The sequence below is a fragment of the Callionymus lyra genome, chromosome 1 (assembly GCF_982586985.1).
Source record: "Callionymus lyra chromosome 1, fCalLyr1.hap1.1, whole genome shotgun sequence".
NCBI lineage: Eukaryota > Metazoa > Chordata > Actinopteri > Syngnathiformes > Callionymidae > Callionymus > Callionymus lyra.
Window position 1 is genome coordinate 11,185,403 of NC_141818.1, and position 25,637 is coordinate 11,211,039.

General features: G+C 40.5%; 4 protein-coding genes across 5 annotated transcripts; 2 read left to right on the forward strand and 2 right to left on the reverse strand.

Moving 5' to 3' along the window:
* The first annotated feature begins 4,618 nt into the window (after positions 1-4,618).
* ficd (FIC domain protein adenylyltransferase) lies at positions 4,619-7,393 on the forward strand. Its single transcript, XM_087793021.1, has 2 exons — positions 4,619-5,079; positions 6,232-7,393. Exons 1-2 carry the CDS (start codon positions 4,812-4,814, stop codon positions 7,305-7,307), a joined length of 1,344 nt encoding a protein of 447 aa, XP_087649147.1. The 5' UTR covers positions 4,619-4,811; the 3' UTR covers positions 7,308-7,393.
* Positions 7,394-7,681: 288 nt separating this feature from the next.
* Positions 7,682-15,669, reverse strand: sart3 (spliceosome associated factor 3, U4/U6 recycling protein). Its single transcript, XM_087793009.1, has 19 exons — positions 15,427-15,669; positions 14,653-14,779; positions 14,242-14,346; positions 13,982-14,166; positions 13,726-13,831; positions 13,452-13,576; positions 13,220-13,375; positions 12,995-13,133; positions 12,780-12,887; positions 12,235-12,312; positions 12,105-12,163; positions 11,911-12,020; positions 11,727-11,839; positions 11,586-11,662; positions 11,344-11,518; positions 10,261-10,697; positions 10,044-10,196; positions 9,137-9,321; positions 7,682-9,073 (listed from the first exon to the last, which is right to left on the reverse strand). The coding sequence occupies exons 1-19, from the start codon at positions 15,622-15,624 to the stop codon at positions 8,905-8,907; spliced, it is 2,805 nt and encodes a 934-aa protein (XP_087649135.1). The 5' UTR covers positions 15,625-15,669; the 3' UTR covers positions 7,682-8,904.
* Positions 15,670-15,882: 213 nt separating this feature from the next.
* Positions 15,883-17,045, forward strand: iscua (iron-sulfur cluster assembly enzyme a). Its single transcript, XM_087793031.1, has 5 exons — positions 15,883-15,989; positions 16,094-16,207; positions 16,275-16,385; positions 16,446-16,524; positions 16,747-17,045. The coding sequence occupies exons 1-5, from the start codon at positions 15,903-15,905 to the stop codon at positions 16,836-16,838; spliced, it is 483 nt and encodes a 160-aa protein (XP_087649157.1). The 5' UTR covers positions 15,883-15,902; the 3' UTR covers positions 16,839-17,045.
* Positions 17,046-19,890: 2,845 nt separating this feature from the next.
* On the reverse strand, positions 19,891-23,789 carry tmem119a (transmembrane protein 119a). 2 transcript variants are annotated; one of them, XM_087799758.1, is made up of 2 exons: positions 23,730-23,789; positions 19,891-20,986 (listed from the first exon to the last, which is right to left on the reverse strand). In XM_087799758.1, the coding sequence occupies exon 2, from the start codon at positions 20,979-20,981 to the stop codon at positions 20,250-20,252; it is 732 nt and encodes a 243-aa protein (XP_087655884.1). In that variant the 5' UTR covers positions 20,982-20,986; positions 23,730-23,789; the 3' UTR covers positions 19,891-20,249. The 2 variants fall into 2 exon arrangements, with proteins under 2 accessions (XP_087655884.1, XP_087655968.1); XM_087799842.1 differs by having other exon boundaries at positions 19,891-20,981; positions 23,730-23,739.
* Positions 23,790-25,637: the final 1,848 nt, after the last annotated feature.

The following is a 25,637-nucleotide window of genomic DNA, read 5'->3' on the forward strand; positions in this document are numbered from 1 at the left end:
AGAATGGCCCGAAGAACGTATGCCAGCTGGGCCAGGAATCATCCCACAATCTGACCTGAGGGATGTTGGTTCCTGCCATCAGCTCTCAGCATCAGCTGCTCATTCCGCCGAGTTTGCTCTTGCTTCCGCATTAAAGGCCGATCTTAACTTGATCATCGCATCGGATGACACGGACAAGTGGCCAAGATGTCAGCGCGGAGCGAGAAATTGGAGAGTCTCCAAACACCATTGCGTGATTCCGTCGCTGGCCCGAGTTTAACACCCACTTTATTCTGTTAATCATCCGTTTAAGGGTGGAAATGATCTTCATTAATTTGCTGCTCGCTGCTGTTTCAGGGGAAGAAGCCAGCAGGAAAAGGAGGAAAAAAAAAACACATGAAAGAGTTCCTGCTTTGAAGAATGGTTGTAATTAAGTCGACTTCACATGAAACATTGTTAAGCTTCGAGCTAATTAACTTCATCAAAGCCTCATGAATGAAATATGAAGATTCCCTCGACATCCCGAAATATTGTTCTAAAGTGCAGATTAGTCTGAGGAGTCAGAAATCAAAGCTCCTCAGTGTCTACTGACTCAAGGCCAGAACGTGTCACGAAAATGAAGCTACGAAGTCAAGAGATTCAAAAAACTTGACCCTGATGAGGAAACTTTAGTTTCACATGTTAGATCCAGGTCGACGCTGCAGATCTGTAAGAGAAACATTGTGTCCTATAGGAGTCAAGAGACACCAGGTCTTGTTATTCAATATGCTGAAGCCAAGAATCTCTTGTGTTATCACAGGGTCAATGTGACCCGTGGCCCCGAAAACAAATGTGTTTGTGGTATCCCTTGTGTTGTATCTGGGTCAAGTTTAACCACCTCTCTGGCTACCAGAAATACATATGCAGTGGCTGAGGTTGTTTCCGTGCCTAGAGTCACCTTGACCCTGAGATAAAACTAAAATAAAGTTTTGTGCAAACTGACACATACTGATGAGTACAATAGAGGTCAAAGATCAATTTAAGACACACTTAAATCAACATAAATTTGCCTTTTAAGGTGAGATTAAAAATGTTAAACTACATGATATTAACTTTTTATCAGAGAGTATTTCCTCATTTTAATGTCTATAGATAATATTTAGATTTCTGTGCAGAGATTTGCCACTGATATATATATATAAGTGTTAAATGTACAACTATATTTACTATGAGTTAGACCACACCATTTTTCCTGGGAAAGAAGTGGTAGTTTTGAATGTATGTTGTTGTTGTTTTTAATATTATTATTATAGTCATTTGTAAAGCGGCTTTCTAGAAGAGGGTCACAAGGCACTTTAACAATCGAAAAAAATACACAGTTAAAATATATACTTTAAAAGACCAAGACACATAAGACAAAGATCGGGGAAAATCCTGCACAAATAAAAATGTCTTAAGATGTTTCTTGAAAGAGTCAGTAGATCATCAAACACAGAGGGAGAGGAAGATCGTTCCAAAGCTTAGGAGCAACAGTCTGGAAGGATTTCTCTCCACTGGTCCTGAACAGGAACCATCAGTAGATTCTGATCCACAGACCTCAGAGCCCGAGCTGGGGTGTAAGCCTGGATCAGATCACTGATGTAAGGAGGAGCCTGACCATGAATAGATCTGAAAGTAAGAACCAGAATTTTAAAGTTGATCCTGAAAGAAACTGGCAGCCAGTGAAGAGTTTTAAGGATCGGAGAAATGTGAGTTCTTCTACTAGGGCGGTCATACTTCTCACTGCAGAGTTTTGTATTAACTGCAGCCCTGACATCTCCTTCTTGTTTAGACTCCAAAATAAATACAATTGTCTAAACGAGACATCCCTGTGTTTTATGAAAGAAGTAGGGATTTGTATTGTGTTTAAAATTAAAATCATGTGTTTCAGCTGATGAAAGTAGCCTCTTGTCTTCCGTCTTTTCACTAAGGATTCAAATAAAACTAGCTTATATTTATATATGAAAAAATGTCGACTGTGACTCCTTGAAAACCTCTGATCCACCCCTGGTTTAAATGACAGACTACAGCCTCCTCGCCCCTTTTATTTGATGAATGGATAAAGAACCGTGGAAAGTAGAGAGAAAGTCATGTTTTATTAGGGCTGTAAAATGATTATACCCACAAATAAAGAAGCACCTCAGGCGCTCCTAATAAACACGCCAGATCATTTCTAACAAGAGATAAAAGTGCACCAGACCCCTGAGAGCACTTAATTGTCCGCCAGAGCAATAAATCATGTCCACCCTGATTTATTTCCGCTTTTATGCGCAGAAGAAGAAGAAGATACCTATCTCTGCTACAGTCGATGACGTCAGCAACTGAGGCTGAGGTTATACAACCGTGCAACAATGTGGAGAAACTGAAAAGCAAGTTTTCCCAGAATTGAAACATAGCGTTTAGTTATACAAGTGTGTGAACGTCAACGACTTACAGCTTGAGATATGACAAGTCCATCTGGACCGAGCTGAGCCAGAAGGTGCTTCTTTCAGCCTCAGGACATCCTCAGGAGTTTTGAGTGTTAAATCCATCAGAGCTTATATATCGCCTGGGTTATGGAATAACTAGGAAAAATAAACTCTAATAAAAGTGGATATGTGCTTCAATTTAAACCTGTTTCTATTTATATTTATTCTTTTTTTCCAATACATGTATTTTTATCATGAATATTTCTACTTTTATTGCCATTTTTCTTTTACATAAGTATGACAGTCAAGTATGATAATTTAATTTTCGACTGACATCACAAAGGTTCTTTTCATCAAGTTGTGGTGCAGGGTCGTGCGTAAGACGGTGAAATGCTGCCCTCTTCAGGATATTATGGAGGTTGCAATCTAGATTCTTACTTTCTTCTCTGTTTTCCTCTGTTTGCGCTGTGATCTGTTTTCAGACAATTTGGGATCCATTTTGATTCATACATTTTATTATGTATAATGTTATCTAGTGGGTGATGGGTAAATTAGTCTATATTCATACTATTCTGAATGATTTGTGTTCACTTTGTTCTTTGTACTTTGTTTGCTTGTTGAGAGTTGTTCTTCTGCTGTGTGTTGACCGGAAACATAATACCTCTATTGACAAGAATCTGTTGATACGATACATATCGCAGGTGCAACGATACGATATATTGCAATACAAGGATACATTTGCTTTCATTTGTTTTGTAATCAAAATATGCCCGAAGCTGCTGGAGTCAACTGTATCCTCCCGTCCTCAGATTATGCAGGATTTTATTGTTCTTTTAGCTTCGGAGGACATTATGACTGCTGCCATCTAGTGGCAAGAAGTTTAATCGCAACACAAAAATTAACAAAGTGTGACTATTAACATGTTATTTATAAAAATTAAAAATATTGTTTAATTTTACAAACACTTAATTTTTATACAAACCATAAGCTCACTTTTATTTTTTTTAATAAAACAAAGGGCAAAAAATTACAATTTTAAAAATAACATTTTTGGAAAAGAAATAATGATAATGGATACTTTGGGGTTAAATATCGATTCTACAGTATCGTGAAAAAGAATATTGTGATATATAATATATATTGATATTTTCTCACACCCTTACCATATATCTAAATGGAAAGAATGAAAATAGTAAAAATGCACAATAAAAAGTATTTATTTGCATATTGATATTTTTACCTTTTTTTATTCAAAAGATTTATTATAATTTAGTTTTTTTCTTTGTTTCTGTTTTATAAAAATCATTCAATTAATTTGAAACATCTTAATGCATTAAAAAAACACAACAATATACCAAAAAAAACACCAGAGAGAATGCTTGAGATAAGCCTACAAGGAATGCTGACACTCTTGTCCTGTTGATTTCAGGTTATTACTGTGAAGCATTCTTCACCTCCATTCATCATGGAACCAGATCCAGATCACATGTCACGTGTCCAGATCAAGTGAACTTAATCTCTCACGCGTCACATCCCTCACACGATAAAATACAATTAATAAAACCAAAAATAAATAAACGGTGGATAAAATAAACACAATATTAAATCAAATAATATTAAAATACAATTAACACAATAATAAATGAAATATTGGTAAAATGAAGTCATAAAATAAACATAATAATAAAAAAAATAAACAGTAGTAGTAATAGTAGTAGAAGTAGTAACTTCAGACACTGTAAAAGTACAAAAGTGTGTGTATAGGGAAGGGGTCCTATTTTAACATTATATATTCATACCTTTTTTTAAATTCTTGTTTATGTTACACAAATATATATGTGTGTGTGTGTGTGTGTGTGTGTGTGTGTGTGTGTGTGTGTGTGTGTGTGTGTGTGTGTGTGTGTGTGTGTGTGTGTGTGTGTGTGTGTGTGTGTGTGTGTGTGTGTGTGTGTGTGTGTGTGTGTGTGTGTGTGTGTATAAATCAAGTTTAAATAATCATTTTTTAACTTTGTATAATCGTGAGTCAGCCGCCTGGTAGGCAAAGCGTAGGGGGATCAGGCACGTGGTGTCCTTTAAACCAATCATAATACACTACGATATGCTTCGCGCTTTGCTGCGCCTTCGGCCAATCGGCGTCGCTTTTCTTACAAGCTCCAGCCAATCACTGCACAGAATGTTCAAAAGTCAACACCAAGGAAGTTTTGGACCCAGTTTGTACACACAGTCGCAAATGTCAGCTGTTGGATAATCAACCGGCATTTTTACCGAGTCTACAAACTCGCGTATTTTCTGACTTTATATCCGAGAGAGACTTTTTTTTTTCTCCCGCGACTCTCGCTTTTCTCTCCGGCTTGGCTGTGGTTTGATGGCGGACCGTTACCCGGGCTATGGAAGATCCAAGTCGTCATGACTGCTCTGATGCTGTGGTTCACCAGCGGGCGGCTGCTGGGAGGATGGGGCCCGCTGCTGTGCCTCCTCCTGGGCTCCCTGCTGGCTCTGTGGATCCCTCTGGTGGGTGTGGAGGACCAGTGTCGCAGCGCCTTGAGGGGCTTCGCTCAGCTGCGCTGCCAGCTGTGGAGCAGCTACCGTCAGCCCGCGAGCGTCCAGTCCACCAGCCTCACGGTCCCGTTCACCGCCCTTGACCTGCTGCCCCAGAAGAGCAAACCCAGCAAAGGTGACACACCTGTGACTCACCTGTCGCACCTTTAGATTCATCATATACATCAGGGTCAGGCATATCATCTCCCTCAGGGGCCACATTATATACTGTCACTGCTGTCACTCCTGAGGCATCAATAAAGTTTTACCTTACCTTACAATATAGGGGTCGTCAACCAAAAAGAAAAAGGGCAAAATACATCTAAAAAATATGCCATGACAAAGGTTTTAAACAATAGATGATGCATATTTTTAATGAACATTTCTTCAATTTATTTCAAGGAAAATATATACAATTACGAGAACAAATATATACTAATATATAATGTAAAAAAAACTAAAGAAAAACATGCTATGGGGTTCTTACATGTTGAAATTGTTAATACAAATAAATGTTAGTGAGCTATTAGAGAAATTTCTACACTATCATACCTCAAGGGCCACATAAGTTCAGTCAAATGGCAGCTTGTGGCCCCTGGGTCGCACATATTATATTTACAGGATGTGAAGACACAATCTGTGCTCAACCCTCTACAACGTCAAAAAATAACAAAAACAGGGTTCATGATAATCCTTAAAATCTTAAACGAAATTAAATGAATAAATCTAAAAGAAAAATACGTTTTATTGCCGTTAAAATGTCTTAAATCATATTTACAAAAGTCTTAAAAATGGAACACATAAGTAATTTGTTTGTGTCAAATCCTGAAAATATTTTATAGCATTTGCTTATTAATATGTAAAAAAATGTTTACAGATAGTCTATTATAATACAAAAATATATGTATAATAAAGATAAATAATTGAAGATGAACATGCAGTTAAGCCTTTTTCTTCACGGCTGAACCCTGTACAAGGCACTATGTATTTTTGTGAAGGAATATTGTATTTATTTTATGTTTAAAAACATAAACATTTAGGTGAAATTGTCCCTAAACCGTATGTTATTAATGTGGTGAGTTTTAATTGTGGGGTTGATTAGTCTTAAATTAAATTTTTAAACCGTATTAAAGTCTTAAAACCTTGAATTCAACTGGACTTGAAATATGTGTTTGATAACATTTAAGAAAAGTTTATTTTCTATTATTATTATTATCTATTAAGGGATCAACAATGTTTTGGCCCAAACCTTTTCACATAAATGACTGTCATGGTCGTGTTGTTGCAGAGATGGTGCTGGAGGCTCGTGCGGCGCTGATTCAAGCTCTCGAGATGAAGAGGTCCGGGAAGAGAGAAAAAGCCCACAAGCTGCTGGTGCACGCTCTCAGCATGAACCCGGAGTATGTGGACGCCCTGACGGAACTGGGGACCATCCTGGAGGAGGAGAAGGACGTGGTGCAGGCCGACCACCTCTACACCAAAGCTCTGGCCATCTCGCCGTGTCACGAGCGAGCGCTGGTCAGCAGAGACAGAACCCTGCCTCTGGTGGAGGAGATCGACCAGCGGCACTTCGGCATCATCGACAGTAAAGTGCGGCGGCTCATGTCCATCCCTAAAGGCAACTCGGTGCTCCGGAGAGTGATGGAGGAGACGTACTACCACCACATCTACCACACGGTGGCCATCGAGGGGAGCACGCTCACGCTGTCCGAGATCCGGCACATCATCGAGACGCGCTACGCCGTCTCGGGGAAGAGTCTTCAGGAGCAGAACGAGGCCATCGGCGTGGACTCGGCCATGAAGTACATCAACACCACCCTGCTGGCCAGAACCGGGGAGATGTCCGTCGGTGACATCCTGGAGATCCACCGTCGCGTCCTGGGTCACGTTGACCCGGTGGAGGGCGGGAGGCTGCGCAGCAATCAGGTCTTCGTGGGCCAGCACATCCCGCCTCACCCTCAGGACCTGCAGAGACACATGCAGGAGCTGGTCCAGTGGCTGAACTCGGACGACGCCCTGCAGCTCCACCCGGTGGAGTACGCGGCTCTGGCTCACTACAAGCTGGTCTACGTGCACCCGTTCGTGGACGGCAACGGAAGGACTTCCCGACTGTTGATGAACCTGGTCCTCATGCAGGCCAGATACCCCCCCATCACCATCCGTAAGGAGCAGAGGTCGGAGTACTACACCGCTCTGGACACGGCCAACGAGGGCGACGTGCGGCCGTTCATCCGCTTCATCGCCAAGTGCACGGAGAACACACTGGACACGTTGTTGATCTCGACCACTGAGCACGCCGTCGGGCTGCCCGGGTCAGACCGGGCCTGTCCGGACTGCCAACAGACCATCCCGGCTCACAACTGAAGTGCCGCCCAAAGAGGAGGTCGCGTTTGCTGCTATTCTATCTTCAGTGTCACATAATTGAAGGGACTGATGTCTTAAAACACTGACGGGCATTTTATCTAATTATTTATTGACAAATAAAGTTTTATTTTACGTGCCAATTATGGACCGAAATATTCTGCATTTTACTGAGCAAATACAAACACAATTCATATAAAAAAAACGGCAATTTGTATTTATTTCATTCAAAAACAGAAGTACATTTCTCTACAACTGTAACCAATAAAAACACAGTATCTTCTTGACAATGTATTTACAAGGAGGCAACATTGGTGAGGAACATTTTAGCTTTGATCAGACTGGAAAAAGAAAGGTTATTTTTAAATCTAGAGTTGTTTCTATTTACTTCTAGTCACCATTCTAAACCCCTAAGAAACATATTGTAGACGTCATTCTCTTTAGAATCAATCGCTAAATGACCTTGTGTAGTTGCATATGAAACATTGACAAGTTTAATCACCAATAAATCAGTGAAGAGTTTCAAAATAAAGTTCACATCGACACTCACCCAGCAAACGCTCTACAAGTGCATAGATTTCAAAGTAGCAGCAGCTTAGAGGGTTAATATTTATTCCGTTTAAAACCATTGGCCATAACATTATGACCACCTGCCTAATGTTTTGTTGCCCTTTTGCTGTCAAATCTGGATCAGTTTAAATTTTTACAAAAATAAAGGACGAATATTTGGAGCGACAACAGGGTGATGGGAGCTCCTCGATTCCACCATAACTTATCATACATAGCAGTTACATCTGATAGAAGCTCAGGGTTTACAAAGGTAGACATGTTTGATATAAGATCCATATCTGTGTCAGATAATGGATTCAATTTTTTTACAAGGTTATCAAAACATACAGATTATTCTACAAATTATTCTCCAACACACAAAGAAATACCAAGTATATCAATATGTATAATTTGACAAACGTTTTTAAACAAACCAATTTGTGACTGGAAATCAAAACTACACAAGGTACTATAATCCAGAATAGATGAGGCTTCATAATTTAATCTATTCTTATGAATACATCTTTCATTTCCTAATCCCTTAAATCTTTAATTTGCAATATATGACGCAGAGAAAAGTGTATTCAGTTCTAATTCACATTGAAAGGACCAGCGTGTGCTTAAGAATCATCATAAAAAGGCTTTTATATCTTTTCATAATAAACCAAAGTTACATATCAAAAGTCAAGCAAGAAAGAGCGAAAGGGAAACGATCATGATTACACACCAACATCACAGTTTTGTACATGAACACCACGCCTCCTTAAGTTAAAACAAACACTGCAGCTGAATATTAAAAAAATAATTTGACACTAAACAGAACAGTAGATGTTGTATTTACACACGTCTTATGTAAAACAGGCTGCAGCCGATTAACAGAAAAATAGTCTGACTGTTTCAAACATGGTGTGAAGGTGTCGGGGGGGCAGGAGCTGGACTTTAAGGCAACCTCACAGGGTGGACGATGAGATCAGGAATTCTACTACAGAGAGTCACAACATTGCTTTTGATGATTTCCAGTCGGACCATGATCCTCGCTGTTTTTCCCCCATCACTTGCTCAAGAGCATTTTGGCAAAGTCTGAGTTGGACATGGGTTTAGAGGCTGACGATGATGACGGTTGCTCAGCTGATGTCCCGTTTGCCACTTTCCTGGGGGGCTCAGCTTGTCGATTGAGCGCTCGAGGCAGCAGCGACAGCTGGGTCCGGCCCCGGCCTCTCCTGCAGGACGACACACGTGAGCAGTGTTGCATGAAAACATAGAAGCAGCTTCAAGACACTTACGATCCGTATGTTTGGCGGGACAGAGTCTCGCTCGTGGGTCTGTTGAAAGGGGGCTTCTCGGCGTTCCTGCGGGGAGGGTTGCTGATCGCCACTGAGATCGTGTTGCCTTCTACCTCCGTGCCGTCCATCTTCAGGACCGCCTGAGACGCCTGGACCTCACTCTCAAACTCCACGTACGCCAGACCCTACGGGCGAGTCACGCATCATTAAACACCATCTATGGTAATAAACCCTTGTGTCTCTGGGTCCCCGCCTGGAACTTACACAAGTGATACCTCAAACACATTTGTTTTTGGGCCACTGGGTCACCTTGACCCTGAAGCTACACAAGGGTTAATCACTTCATTAACCATCATGCTTTCCACAAAAGTATAATCAAGAGGAACATGAATGGAAAAGTATGAAAGGAGGCTGGTTACAGCATGAAGGTCATGGGTTCAATTCCAATTTGAAAATCTAGAGTTGTGCCTTTTCAATGTAGAGTTTTTAACTTTGTTTACCTCCCACAGTCCCAAAACATAGAGAGATTAAATAATAAATGCCGTTTCTGTGGTACAGGTATGGAAGTAGATCAGTGCCATCAGAGTAATGAATGGTTTTATTTAACATTTTAAATGTTTGAAACTTTTAATTTAATTTTTTTTGTACAATAGTGCCAAAACTTACAACATATTGAATAAAATGACTTTTTAATTGTTGTTTTTTCAATTATTGGAATTAAAATATCTAAGTTAAAGAATATATGTAAAAAAACATTTTATTAATTTTGAAAATGTTCAATTATCTACATGTCATTTTTTTAAAACAATAAAAGTAAACATTTCAATATAGAAAGAATTTAATTCAATTATTAAAAAACTAACATTTGTATAAAAAATGAAATGTTTCAATATTTTTGAAACCTCACCTTGGGCTTCCCGGAGCGATACGTGACCAGACGCACTTCTTTGACGGTGCCGTGAGCTTTGCTTATCTCCTCCAGTTGCTCTTTGGTGCAGGAGAACGGCAGCCCGGAAATGAAGATCTTTTGTTTCTCAATGGACGTGTTGTACTTGAACACCTGCAGCGCAAACATTCAGGTCAAATGTCTTCAAACAATACGACTACTGGGAAGATTCTCTCACCTTGAAGTCTGGATTTTTGTTCTTGTCGACGCAGGGAGAGACAAACATGGGCCTCCCCTCCACCTCTCTCCTGTCCAGGGTCAGGGCTTGGGCGACAGACACGGAGGCTTCAAACTGGACGTAGCAGTAGCCTTTGAATCCTCCTTTGTTGCTGAAGATGGGCCGGACCTGTTTGATGGGACCACAGATCTCGAAGAGAGTTCGGAGTTTGGCTTCCGGCTCCTCCAGCGTGTACGCCAGGTTACTGATGAACACGCTGCTGTCGTCGTTTCGAAGCTCCATCTTCTCATCGCTCTGCTGATGGACCTCAGCCTGCTGGTCCTTCTTCATCCCGGGAGGAGCGGGTTTATATCCTGGAGGAGGCTTCTTGCCAGAATGTCCCGTCTCCGTCTCCATCGAATCCTCGGTTTGATCATTCGCCCGCTTTCTTTTCGACGCTTGTGAGAGAAGAAAAGCATGTAAGTGAATGAAATCGTTTAGTGTGTGTCGTCAAGAATCTGTACTATCACAATACAGAGGCAACAAAAGGTATATTGTGATACTGTAGTAACAAGGATAGATTTGTAGTATTGTCTAGTACTTGACTCTGGTGTTGCATAATTTACAGACAACATGACTCTTGATGAAGTCATAACTGCTTTCATTTGATTCAAAAAATATATTTATATCTGTCCAAACATCAGGTATAAAAGCTGTATCCTCTTGTTCTCAGTCATTGCTGGGATTTCATAGTTTCTTTAGCTGCAGAGGATGTAATGACTGCTGCCATCTAGTGGCCATAAGTTCAATTGCAACACAAATATAAATTACTTACAATTTTATATTTGCAAAACAAATTATTTATTTGATCTATTAACTGAAATAAGACCTAATAAAATAACTATGATAAAAAACTAAATATGAATTGACCTCCTTTAAATAATTAAATTGATACATTGCAGTTGAACATCTTTACAGTTTTTGGGGGAAGAAAACCATGATATTAAAGAGTGTCTATATTTTACTACATTAATATAAGCAATATAGGTGTGTAGAATTCATGATGCGCTTGTAAAACATAGATTTATTTTTTTTAACTCTCACCAGAGTTTCCGCTCCATTCGTCCTCATATCCTTCTTGTGGCTCAGCTTTCCTCTTCTCTGCACCCTTGAACACCTTCTGAGACTTCTTCTGAGCCTTCTTGTCGGCCTTCACCTTCCTCTGATGCCCCGCCTTCTCCTCCTCCTGGTGAGCGTGGTTGGCTTCTTTTTCTGCAATCTGAGACGAGATCACAGGCAGGTCAGTGAACCTAACATGTCATCCACGGGTCCTTCCGACGACTCACTCTGACTCGCTGTTCATTGACCCTGGTCAGCTTAGTCTCGGTCTTCTGCACCGCCACATCCCAGTCCTCCATCGAGCCTGAAGGAAAAGAGAGTAAAACGTGAAAGTCGACCGACACGGAAATGAAACTGCTGTGACTCACCTTCCACTCTCTCAAAGGTGAGCAGGACTTCACACACGTGCTCGGGATAGTCCGACGTGCACTGGACGGCCCGGTGAAGAGCTTTGCGACAGTGAAGTGTGTCTCCATAAGACCTGAGGATGAAGTCACAAGATGAAGTCTGACAGATAAATAATCAAGATGGCTCTTATAGAGATTTCCCCACCTTTCCAGGTTGTAGTATTCCAGCCACATGTTGGCGAACTTAGCATTCCCCTTCGTCATGATGCTGTCCCACAGCTCCCGGGCTTTCTGGATGTTCTTGCAGTGAAGCGCCTGTTCAGAAACACAGTTTAAGGCACAAGGACGAGCTTAACCGTGCAATGTTCTGTCCATCGTTGTCATGGTAACTGCTCTCACCTCTATCTTCGCCCAGATCTGCATTATGACACAAGACGAATCTCCACTTTCACCAAAGCCTGACGACGACAAAACATTCAGGGTCAATTTTAGACGAGCAGAGGAAAGACGGAGACTCTGTGACACTCACGCTCTTCCACATCTTGTTTCATGTAGTCCAGGGATCGAGCGAAAGCTGCTCTCAGTTCCTCCAACTCTTGGCTCGACTCTGGAACGAGTCAAGAAACATTTTCACTTAAAATGATAGTAATGACAGCCGTCATCGCAGCACTGGCTTGTCAACCTTTTTTCAATCACATGAAAATTACAGGGACCCAAATTCACACACCGTTATAACACCTTAAATAGACCTGAAAATGTACTCATAAAAAAATCTCTAAACCACATATAAAAGATGCTCGGTAAAGGATTGATGGATATACCATCAATTCAGGAACATGAAAACATTATTTCACATAATTATGCAACATGGGTTTATTCGGGTACTCCGGTTTCCTCCCACAGTCCAAAAACATACAGAGGTTGATTGAGAACTTGGGGAAATTGTCCATAAGTATGAGAGTGTGAGTCAAAGGTTGCCTGTCTTTGTGTGTCCTGCGACAGACTGGCGTTATGTCTCCCCGCGACCCCGGTAAGGGATAAAGCGGTAGATAATGAATGAATGAATTCACTCACCCTTGCTGAAATCCACACGTCGCCTCAGGTAGTCGAGGTACGCCTGCCAAATCTCCACATAATCTGCAGCTTGAATGAAACCTGCACTCAAGGCCTTTTCAAACACATCTGTGGGGAAAATTTTTTTTAATTATTAAAATGCCACATTGAATCATTTCACACACAATAAACAAATAAAACCATGAAAATTATTTGTAAAGATATCATTTTCCTACCTGAGACAACCATGTGTTCGGCTTCATGTCTCTCGAGAGCAAGAATATAGCTCTTCCACAGACCCATGGTCCAGGGACAGTTTCTGACGGCTCGCTCGTGAGTGGACAGAACCAGGTCTTTGATTTTCAGCTGGCGGTCCTGATGAACGCAGAGAGGAGTTAAAACATCTTATGATCTTGTGGATCATTATCATGGTCCCCGATCGAGAGAAACTAAATACTCACAAGGTATTTTGTATATTTGGCCCACATGTCCGGTACCAAACAGTTCTCAGCCAGGGCTCGCTCAAAGGTTATCTGGATGCGAGCTGGGTCGCCGTCCTTCATCTCAAAATCCAGATAGTTCTGGTACTCTGCCAGTTTAGGAGTCTCTGCAACCAACTGCAGTAGAGCAGAAACAGTCTGATGAGATGATAAAGAATAAATAAAAGACAGAATGTCTAAAGCGAACAATTACCAGAGACTGTTCCAGAGGTTTGTACTTTTCCTTCAGCTGCAAAGCCTTCTTGTACTGATTAAGTATCGTGTCAGCCACACCAGTTTCAGACCACTCCTCATACTCCGCAAAAGTGCTCTCCATATCTAAATGAAATTCAGTAAAGTTTACTATTCAACAGCATCTGTATGTTCAAACCAATATTAAATGCAAGAGAAAATACTCTTAGCTTTATATTAATTACATTTAAAACCTGCAATATGTTATGAAACAATAAATAAATGTTTGGGTTTACCCATCAAGGGGACGGCGAGCTGGCGACGAAATAGTGCTTGAATGCGGCCAATTTGGACACTGAGACGCTCCTGCTCCTCTTGGCTGGGAATCTTTCCTGGGGGAGGCTGCAAACATAAAAATGACAGTTTCTTGTTAAAAACCGATATAGCAACTATACAAGATCATGTCCACCCGTTGAACTGTTGAAACAGGGCGACTACAGACGGCACTGACTGGAGTATGAAAAGGTCACAGGAGGCCACAGGTGAACTCACCTGTACTGTGGACAGAATAGCATCCTCAAATTCTCTGTAAGCCTCCCACACAGCGTTCCCCTTGGTCATGTGAAGCCCCACTGCCGTCACTGCTCTCTCAAAGATGGCCCTCACTTTATCAATCCCCCCCGGTGACCCCATGCCACCGATTGAATACTGGGCATATTCCAGCCAGATTTCAGGGCCTGAAATTTCAGACACATAGAGGATAATCATATCAACTTTGTACAACATTTTAGCTCTTGCCATGTTTTACTTACAGATATAATCTTTCAACGCCCTCTCGAACAGATCATACACAGCTTCTCGATTTGGCTCCTCCTCAGTCATACGGATCTCATCCTTCAGCCAGTCAAGCCAGATCTCTGTTTGGAATTACACATGATGTTAGAAAAAAAAAAAATCAACAAACTATAAAACACATTCTGGTTGAAAAAAAAGTTATTTTTAAGTGAGTTGGAAACATAATTGACAAAAAGTCATTTTAACTTTGCTTTCTAATTAATGAATTACATTAATAGATGAAAGCAGACTTGGAAAATTATATATAATCTTTAAAGAACTTTATATAATCCACGATTTCTTTGATAAAACAGCAACACAAACTCCAGGTCATTAGAAATTGAATCGAACAAAATAAAACTTATTTAATATCCAAACACCAAACATACCTTCAGTGAGTGGAAACAGCTCACTCATCTTCTGCCTTGCCTTCCGCAGACGCGTTAGTTCTCCTTCTTGCTTCAACAGTTTAATCAGGTCAACATGGCAGTTGTAGTCAAAAGCGTTGATCGATAGCTGGGGAAACAAAATCATATTTAATGTTTCTTACACAAATGCTTAATCTAACATTTCCAGTCAACCTACAGATAGATTTCAGTTTAAATTATGGCTGTGAGTGTTTTACTCACAACACAACTTAACACTGTTCATAACAAAAGACAACAAAACCACTGAAATAGTTCAGTGATGTTCACACAAAGACATTTTTTTTATTAAATAGTACCTGCTTAATAAATAAAATACATTATTTATTACTAGGAGTGGGAGTCTCGACCTGAGAGAACAATCAATTATTTGGGGGGTATCAATAATTTTAATATCGTTTATGTCGTATCATTGCTGACATGCATCAATAACTTTGTGTTTACATATATGATAGTTGGCAAAATGTTCAATTGACCTCGTGCATTTCTCATTTCACGACTGAACACGATCTGCCAAAACAACAAAGCCAATCGTGACAGTGACGTAGTGCTAACTTCAACGTGTTGTCGGTAACTTTTCTGCGTGTGTACAACGAACACAGAAACTTAAAACACTCTATAAATATTCATTATTAGGTAATTATTTGCTTTAGCGTAAGAGTTTGAGTTCAAGACGTGCATTCATTCATTCTCGTTAGCAACTCAGCTAACGATAGTTAACTAAGCATGTATAATGACCTGCTCTTCCAGCCGCTGGATTTCGGCTTCATTTTCTTTCTCGTCCTCGGAGGAATCGTTGTCGTCCTCGTCTGAATTTTCATCTCCCATATCTTCGCCTTCGTCGTTGTCTGAATCCATCTCTCTCTCGTCCATCTCCGCATCCTCGTCCTCCATATCTTGCAACTGCGTTTGCTCTGCTCTGCTTGACGACGCCATGTTGGAAAATGGTCTGCCTGGAAACAAGCTCGCGAAACCCGAAGTCTCGCGAGACTTCGGAGAAAGCACGCGTATGTTTCTATAGTACAATACAAATCGTTAACCAGATTTTTTTTTTAAAATAAATACATCTATGTTTTAAAGTTTATATATATCGAGGTGTTAATTTGACAATTAAATATTTTATTTATTTAAAAAAATAAAGACGTGGAACCTGTATTTCAAGTCTACTCCTTCGTGTATTTTCGTCAGTTCCCGTTCAGTGTCGTAATTTCAACATGGCGATGTTGACATTACGGACGTTGTTATTCCGCAGCAGGTTTTCGTGCCCGCAGTTAAATGCTCTGTGCTGCTACCATAAAAAGGTGAAGTATGTTGTTAGTCACTGTAGATTAATGTAATCTTCTGTTACGATCTTGTGACGCATTTGGGCTGTTTAGCACGTGTCAACAACGCTTGTGTTTTCAAGGTGGTGGATCACTACGAAAACCCACGAAATGTAGGATCTCTGGACAAAAACTCCAGAAACGTGGGGACGGGTCTGGTGGGCGCTCCAGCCTGTGGGGATGTCATGAAACTCCAGGCAAGTGGACAACATCTTTGTGACCCCCTTGTTCAGTTGTAGTAAACAACAACCGATGGTTCCCCAGATTGAGGTCGACGGCAGCGGAAAGATCGTGGACGCAAAATTCAAAACGTTCGGATGTGGATCCGCCATTGCCTCGAGTTCACTGGCAACTGAGTGGGTGAAGGGGAAAACGGTGAGTGGACTACCATCAACAAATGACAACAGTGATGTATAAAGCTGTGTTTTCCTGCAGGTGGATGAAGCTTTGACGATTAAAAACACAGACATAGCCAAAGAATTGAGCCTTCCTCCCGTCAAGCTCCATTGTTCCAGTGAGTATACTCGCTGGACCACATTTTTTAAAAGCCGCTGTTATATATTGGTTAATATGGTCGACTCACAGAAGTAATGGTCTTTCATTTACGAAATGATCGATGGTTTTCAATTACACTACTAAATGAAATATTTGAAATGTAAATATTACAATTAATAGTCATCATGTCACCTCGATCATTCCAAACATTTCATGTGTGTTTGTATTTCTGTTTGTGTAGTGCTCGCCGAAGACGCCATCAAAGCAGCGCTGTCCGACTACAGAGTGAAACAACGAGACACGGAGAAGACGCAGAAGAAAGTCAGCAATTAATCTCATCAGAATGGAATGTTTGTGTTCATGCGCAACAGTTACACCCTTTATCTTTTCAAAACTCTAATAAATTGTCAGTATGTTCATCGAAGAAGGCTGTTATAAGTTTTTCATTTTATGGATTTATTTGATGAATATAAACATTTGATGTATGCTCAATATTTGCCGGAGAGTAACATTAAAATGAAATAAAACGCAGAAATTGGATGTGGTTGGCATTACGGCATATTTGGCTGGGTTAACGTTAACCTACAGATCTGTGATGTCATCCAGCTGACACTCCTTCAAGCGGAGCGACTCTCTGTTGCCTCCGAAGCAGTTTTTTCAAAATGACCAAAACCAGCAGCATCAGCAGAAGCACCAGAACGAACACAGTGGCCAGTAGGTTGACGATTAAAGGATCCTGCTGGGAATACAAGCCTGGGTTTGCTGTTGGTGAGGAACTTTCCCTGCTGGTTGGAAGGATGTACTGCAACCCTTTAGAATGAGTCATGTTGCTTTGGAGTCTTGTGGAGTTCTCCAGACAGCTTCGCTCCTCCTTGAGTTCCGAAGTGGTTCTTGAGTGGAGAGGACTTAGCGTGCTAACCAGAGAAATGCAATCCTCATACGTTAGGGTTTGTAAAGAGAAGGTGTCTGGTAAAACCCGAACATTATCATTGACCTTTGAAACGCTTCTGTCGTCCTGGTGGCTTCTAAGTCTGGTCCAGTTTCCCGTGAAGGATTCCGGGCTCAGGATTGTGGGGCAGATGGTCATCACAGACAGGTTGAGGAGCAAATGTTGAGCCAGGTGGACCGGCTCTGTGCACACAAGGTCCGTCTTCATCCTCAGTCGGCCGTCCAGCAGCCAGCGGTACAGATACAAGATTTCACACTCGCACACCCAGCGGTTGTTGGTGAGGTCGACCGAGCGCAAACGTGGAAGCCTGTCGAAGGTGTTCTCTGGTACTGACCGAAGGCAGTTGCTGTTGATCTTCAGGACCTGCAGGTTGACCAGGGACGAGAGGGACGTCAGGTCCAGGCTGGAGATGCAGTTGGTTGAGACGTCCAAGTGGGTGAGAGATGGTGGGAGGTTCACGGGAAGTCTGGTGAGTCTGTTTCCTTTAAGCGTTAGAACCTTCAACCTCTCCAGAGCCTGAAGCGCCCCAGGCTGGACCGCGCTGATCCGGTTGTCCTCCAGGTCCAGACGAGTGAGGTTCCGGAGGTTCCTCAGGGATCCTGCGGTGATGTAAGTGATCCTATTCTCCTGTAAGAGCAGCGACTCCAGGCTGGGAGGAAGGCCACGTGGGAAGCGTGCGAGAAGATTGTGACTCAGGCTGAGCTCCTGCAGGCCAGAGAAGGGCCTGAGAAGATGGTCCACGTTGCACAGCTGGTTCCTCGCCACAGACAGCAACGCGGTGCTCAGAGGGACGGATCGAGGGAGAGATCTGAGACCCAGCGACTCGCACAGGACTAGAAATCCACTGCAGCAGCAGCCGGGAGGACAAGGAGACCTGGTGAAGCAGGTGAGAGGACAAATGCAGAGAACCAGGAGAACGCCACATCTGCACCAGGGCATGACTGAGGGTGATCAACATTGAGCTCCCGCTGTAGATGTGAAGCGAGCTTCCATCCTTCCCTGAGCTGCTTGTTGGTCTGATCTTTATCTGATCGCTGGAGGAGAGCTGCTGTCCTTCTGCTCCTCACATGATCCTCCACCTCTCTGATGAGCCTAAACAAGAATTCCCTGTAGATCCTCATCAAAATTTAAAGACAGTCTTAAGGTGCCATGTTACCTATTCTGCATCCCCTTCAGCATCCTCCACGACCACAAGTGCTATTGTTCATAATCAGTTAAGGGTTAAACAGACGAACACAGAGGAAGACATTCAAATCAAGGTCATACATCTAAAAAAGTGAGTTTCTCCGTTAAATGTGTAACCTGTGCCCACAGGGAAAGATTCTCCAGGACAGATTGTTGTTTGTTTTTGCTTCTTGCTTTCACCTGGTGAGAAGAGCGAAAGTCAGCCTGGAATTATTCAGCACCTCATCGACAAAAGAGCCGGGAATCTGACCCTCATGATAGGCAGCGTCGGGGCTCGCATTTCAGCCGCTGACCGCTCCTGCTGTCCTTCAGCACCTCTGATGTTTGACCTGTCAACTCTGACATTTGAGTGGGTTTGTCATAATTAAAACTTGGAAATACAGAATTGAATTATATAAGTGAAATCTTTGATCCTAACAAGAACATTTTTTTAAGTGCCTTCCTGAACTCAGATGTCCAGAATAATGGAAGATCTTAGAGCAGTTTAATCCAGTTTGAACCAGCAAATAAAAGCTGCTATTATTTTTACCATATCTCAGTAACTCCCATAATGCACTGCAACAGTTGAATTGTAACTATATTAACTAGCCTTCGATCTCTGCACCTAAACATAACTCATAACTCATGCTTAAGAATCATACAATTAATATGAAGTTAATATAAAGTACAACATAAAACAGTTGAGTATTCTCTTGTTCACATGCAGATCTTTTATACATTCTAAACTATACATTTTGTGTTCATTCAATTGGACAATTATTTAAACACCCCTACACACACGTAGCTCAAGACAAACACATGACCCTTAAACGCTTTATTGTAATTCATTAATGAAGCATATAAACAAGTCTTTGAAACAGGAGTAAACATCTGAACACCCTCCTCACATGGCTCTGAGACAACTTTTATAATGATGGAATCCAACTAACAACTACCAAATGTACATCTCAAAATCTATTAAAAGGGTATAAGAAAATTCCTTCATACGTTTAAAAACATTTTCAAATACAAACACTATTTCATAAATCTCAAAGCAGATGTTTGTTCTTTTCTATATTTATAGTGTAGAAAAAAGAGACAATTAAGAAAATTATTAAAAGCATAAGTTAAAAAAGTTGCTAATACTTAAGCAGACAAAAGCAAATTTATAAATCAAATATAACTGGTAAAGCACCATGCTTTGCATGTTTTAAAACATGTTTATTATTTCAAGTATACATTGTTTCTCTGTTATCTATTTCTATTCGTTCCTTAATTTGGAAGCTTTTTAAGTATATCGGTCTTATTATAGAAGTTTAATCAAGAAAACAAACCCAAACAACCAATGAGCTGATAGAACAGATCCTAGTTGACCTTCATGGATTTTCTTTCTTGACCTTTGAAAACGTTGCTTAATGTCTGCTCCCAAAATAAATGTTTTTTTTAAATTACATTTACAGGAAGTAACGTTTTGTTTCTACTGGCCTAAGTTAAAGTAAATTAAGTTCCTCTGGTTCTCCCTCCATGATCCTGTCCACCAACATCTAAAAGACGGTTCATCTGTAAGCACATCCGACAAGATTATCTTCACACATCTGGACGACCCTTCCATCAGAAACCCTGAGCGCCCTCTAGTGGTGGTTCTTCTTCAGGTGGCACGTGCAGACAGGGTGGCTGGAGCTGGGACTGTGCTGGGTCTCCTCTCGCTGCCTGGGCTGCTCCTTATGTTTGTGTTCCTCCCGAGGTTTCTCCACCTCCTGGACCTCCCTCACCACCTTCCTCACCTCCTGTCGGGGCGACGACCTCACGTCTCGCCCTCTTTCTCCAATCAGGCCCTTGGAAGGGACGCGTAGGTTAGGGGAGGCCATCCCTTGGGACTGGACCCTCTTGACGTGGTCCACACCGTAAGCCCGCTCCTGGACCTCACTCTTTCCTGCGACCGGTTTCTCGGCCGTGAGCTTCTTGGTCGGGTTCATCGGAGGCTTGTAGGCCTCCAGCTTGCGTTTATGACTCATGGCAGAAGCGCAGCAGATGATGAAGACCATGACGATGAGCAGGGAGGTCACCACGATGATGATCAGGAGGTGCTCCTGCAGGAAGTCCACCACCCGGCTGAACACGAAGTCCTTGAGCCGGATCATGGTGGTGGTGATGCTGTTGGTCAGGCTGGGGGCGCCGGTGGACGGCGACACCTGGACCGGGGCTCGGGTGGAGAAGGACGTCGGGAACAGTAGCTCTGGCTCGGCTTCATCTCCGCTGCCGTCCATGGAGACGTTGTAGAAGAGAGGAGAGGAGTGACAGACGCCCCAGCAGAGGGAGAGCAGGCTCACACAGGACAGGTGGAGGACCAGGCGGGACGTCATCTTCTCTTGCAAATGAAACAAACATTTGAAACATGATTGATGATGATGAAGTATTTTTCACAAACAAACACCAAGATAAGACATTAAATTATCCTTTAGTTTGTTTTACTAACCAAAATTAATTTTAAATATGGACAACTTACAATGCTATTAAACTATATATTAAATAAAACGATTTAACTTGTCCTTACTGGTAAAGGGAATCAAACAAGCAACCATCTTTAACAGCGTAACCTTTGCAATCTGCTTAATATGTTGGTATTTTTCTTCTTCATAACAATAACAATAAATGATCTTATTTTCCAGCAGGAACTCGATGAAGCACAAAGGTAATGCAGCATGTTAGCATAGCAAGTTGGAAAGCATTTTGTCATTTCCTAAACTAGTCTCCATCTTGTCATTATTTGAATCACTTGTAGCATGTATTTAACTTCATATCATATTAATTTTAACACTTAATTTACAACAATATTCTTCTTTTTTCAGTATAAAGCCCCCACACACCATTAGCATTGTTAGCTCTGTGTTTTTATTTCTCATCTGACTTTCTCTGAAAACAAGATCATAAAGATTATATATTGTGGTCATTTAAAATAAATTACACAAGGACCTTTTTAATTTTTAATAGTAATAGTTTTTTATTTTTTCCGTTTGTTTCTTACCTTAGCTTGCTTACAACAACAAAAAAGAAACTCTAACTAGCGCGTTAGCATTATGTTAGCACTGTTAACCCATGAGTTCTTGCTATTAAATATTGTACATTTTTGTAAATATTTTTGTAATACTTTTGTAATACTTTAGTAAATATTGTAAATGTTGTTTATTTGTGAATTTGTGAAGTCTTTAAATCTATGATTTATTCATATTGTATTTTTATTTAAGTATATTATTCAAACTTCTTTTCTATTTTTGTGTGTTCTGTTACTTAAAGTTCCCCTTTTGGGACTAATAATAAAGGAAAATCTAAATGTAATCTAGTAACAAAATAGATCAAATGTCAATCAATAAATTTTTTTAACAAAATGTCAGCTTATAAAAGTAATATATTACTTTATAGCTCACACATATATTGGTTTAGCATCTTGAGCATCACAGTTTTCATAAGCTAGTCGCAGAAAACTGTTTCTGTGGAGCTTCTCCTCCAGTTCTATTTCAGTTTGGAGCCGTTACTTATTCGGGGTGGAGACGCTGAGTTCGCTGCCGAAGGCCTTATAATTTGTCCGGAGGCCGCTTCGACCACCACGTCAGAGCCAGCAGGAGGTTTGATTCCAGCGGCGTGAGAGACTCTATATTTACCGACTGCTCCGCCTCGTCCAGATATTTCTGCCTCGTCGAGGGATTTTAGTTTCGACTCCACTCAACAAATGTACCTCTAGATCCCCCCCCAAATATTCTGTGTGTGTGTGATAATGGTAAAGTCGTGTCCACATCTGTGCACTTTGTAATTACATATGTGTGCACATGTCGAGTTGGTCTCCGTGTGTGGTCGGACCTACAGACGTCCGTCACAGCCCGTCATTACACCAGTAATTACTGTACATTCGTGCTTCATCCTCTATTAGCTCCTCAAACTGCAGCTCTTCAATTCATATTGAATGACTTTAAATACGTGTATTTTAGTTTTTTATCTTAATTTTTCTTGGCTCATGTTTCTTTGATACAAGAAGTGACCAATGCAGGTTATCCTGCATGTATTTACATAGGAAAATATAGATGATTTACAATAAACATCTATTTAAATTGGATTTCAAACATATTTATTTACTCACTGAAATAGTAAATCGGAAAATTGGTTGATTTTTAAACAAGAATACATAATAAAAAGTACCTCATATACAGTTAGTGACTTGTTGTATACATGGTTTATTTATTAGATGAATAAAAATATATTTACTTTATTTATTTATTCTCATTAATAGAACACACAAGTCCTTATCAGACATACATATTTTTATATAGTCTATTGTCCGATAAGATAAAAAATAAAATCTTGTGCAAATTTACTAATAAAATAAAATGTAGTTAAAATAAAATGAGATAAAAAAAACCCATTTAAGCTACAAAATGTTTTCATAAATAGTCAGATACAATAAAGCATGATACTAATGTGGCAGTTGGTTAGTTAGTTTAGTTAGTCAGTATTTATTATAATTAGTCCGTGTCTGTGATAAAACCAATCCACGATCTTTGCTTTGTGCTGGATATTAGGGTTGCCAGCTTTAAAAAAAACAACCTTTTTGGTGTAGAATTTAAGTTCCATTTTGCTGGCGTTTCAAGTATGTTGGCAGGTCATTGTTTGAAAGTCGTGGATGTGATGCGACCAAGACAAACTATTTAGTATGACGCATGCACATGGAGAACCACCAACCTACTGCATACATTGTTTTAAATAGTTTAAAAGGTGAAATGCATCTACATTCAAGCAAAACATATTTTTTAACAGCAGATAAGCTAATTATATATTAAAAATAAAAGGTATTTTTGATATTACAGCATTTATTTCAGTAAAAAATGAAAAACACAACGTTATATTAAATATTAATTATAATATATCCTGCTTATATAGAATGAAAAATTACATTTCAGCTGAATTAAGAGACAAATCTGATCCAGGTTTCAAGTAAATGTCTTCCTAACATGATGTATTCATCTTGTATGTCCATCTACTCAATGGAAATGTTAGTAAAAAGTCATATTTTCACATTCAAAAGAGAAACTCTGCTCGTGTGAAATGTAAAAGTAACTCACAGCTGTTGGATTATCCTGCTTTGGTCTTCAGCAACTGTGGACGAAAAAGACGAGTGGAAAAGAAAGCGAGTCAAGTTTGTCTCCTCCTTTTCACCCAAACTTTTTCGAGGTCGTCTGCTCCCAGTAAAATAACGTCCAAGCCCCCTTTTTTTTTTAACCCTCTCCTCTTTCTTCTGCATCACCCACGTCTAGTTTCTAGAGGATCAGATACACAAGATTGAAGGTACTTTTAAAAGAGAGCAACTTTACAGCCTGAGTGACCTTGACAGATGTGACTCAAGCATGATCAAGATTGACCTGGGGGCCAGTTGAGGCCCTCCATTAGATCTCATGCGGTCTTAAGTTTTAAAATCTTCGCTCATAGTCAAACTTGTTATGTTTCTGCTCGTGTTTTAGGTCTTAAACAAGCAGCTACTTCCATCGAAGCGTCTGTGTTGAAAGTGAAGATGATTCATTCGACTGTATTTTTTTTAGACTTCTTTCAGAAAGATGTCCGACCGTACAGGTGGTTTTAAAAGCCGTTGAGAGATGAAATTGGGGAACTGGGACATCTTAGATTTGAGACTCCTCAGCAGCTGCTGCTGCTGCAGGACTCCGGTGTTTCGGGGAAGAGTGTATTTCTGTTCCCGGCGGGGCGAGTCCTGCCTCCCCTCTGTAATTACGCGGCCATGATTACAGCCCGACTCCTGCAGGAGCCGAGCAGATCCTCAAACACATGTACACATAGAACATATAAACTTCATGGTCCTCCACTTATCCAGGGATGGTCTCTAAATATGAAGGGACTCTATTTCAGGAAACCATCTTGTCAGGTCTGTAGGTTGGACGATGTATCATCCTGAACAACGTCCAACTTTTTAGAAATATTCAGATCTGCTGATTGAACTCGTGTGATGATCTGAACGTTAATGTTATATTGTCTTGAGTCAATGCAAAAACCTGGCAACCCTTTGACTATGATCATCAAAAACATGTTTTTTCATAATTTTTCAAAACTTTAAACTCTTTTTTTCCAAGCTGCAAATTAAAAAAAAAAATTAAAACTGTTTCAACAACTGCCAAAAATGTATACACATTAAGATTTTTTTATTGATCAGGTTATTGAAAACTAATAGTCCTTTATTTATGGAGTTAATTACTGTTCAACTGAGGCTCTTTTTAAAAAGGTCGTTAAGATTTCAAACTGGTCAAACATGTCCATAATATTGCATGAGATTGAGTCCAACTTTGAAAATTTCCTTTAGTGATGAGACTTCACATGTCAAATGCAGTTATTACCATCGTGTTAACTTAACAATGGAGTTATGGGAGAAGTTTCTTTTTCTCTTAACTAAAAGGAAGTCGGACACGGGGAATTTGAGTTCTCTGTTGAATCGGTACGAAGTGTATTTTCACTAACTTTCCCTAACAGGAAGTAAAAGTCTAATGATATTGCCTTTCATTTTTGGAGCCTCATTCCATCTTAATTTGCTTTGTGTTCGTCACCTTTTACCAAACAAATATCATTCCCTCAACATCAGTTTTACCGTTATTGATGTTGACATTTTGACGTCTGACTCACATGTTTCAAAGGTTGAAGTCTTCTTCTCCAAGATGCAGTAAGTCTTTCATCATGACCATGTTTTGAACTTATTACTTTATAAAGTTCTCCCCCGTCTGAAATCTCAGCGAACGAGGTTACGAGAGCAGAGTCCATTATGATGAAATAATGGCTTCACTCCTCCAGCCAGATGTAATCATGCCTGTTTTGTCTATACAGTGAGTCCCTTGGAGGTGGAAACTTCAAGGATTGATGACACGAGGTGACAATCCTCAATGTTTGACCAATCACAGCAGCGTGGGTGTGGTTATGGTGAACTAGATTTTATATATAGAAAAAAAAACAAAGCATTTTGAGGAGTCAATGTG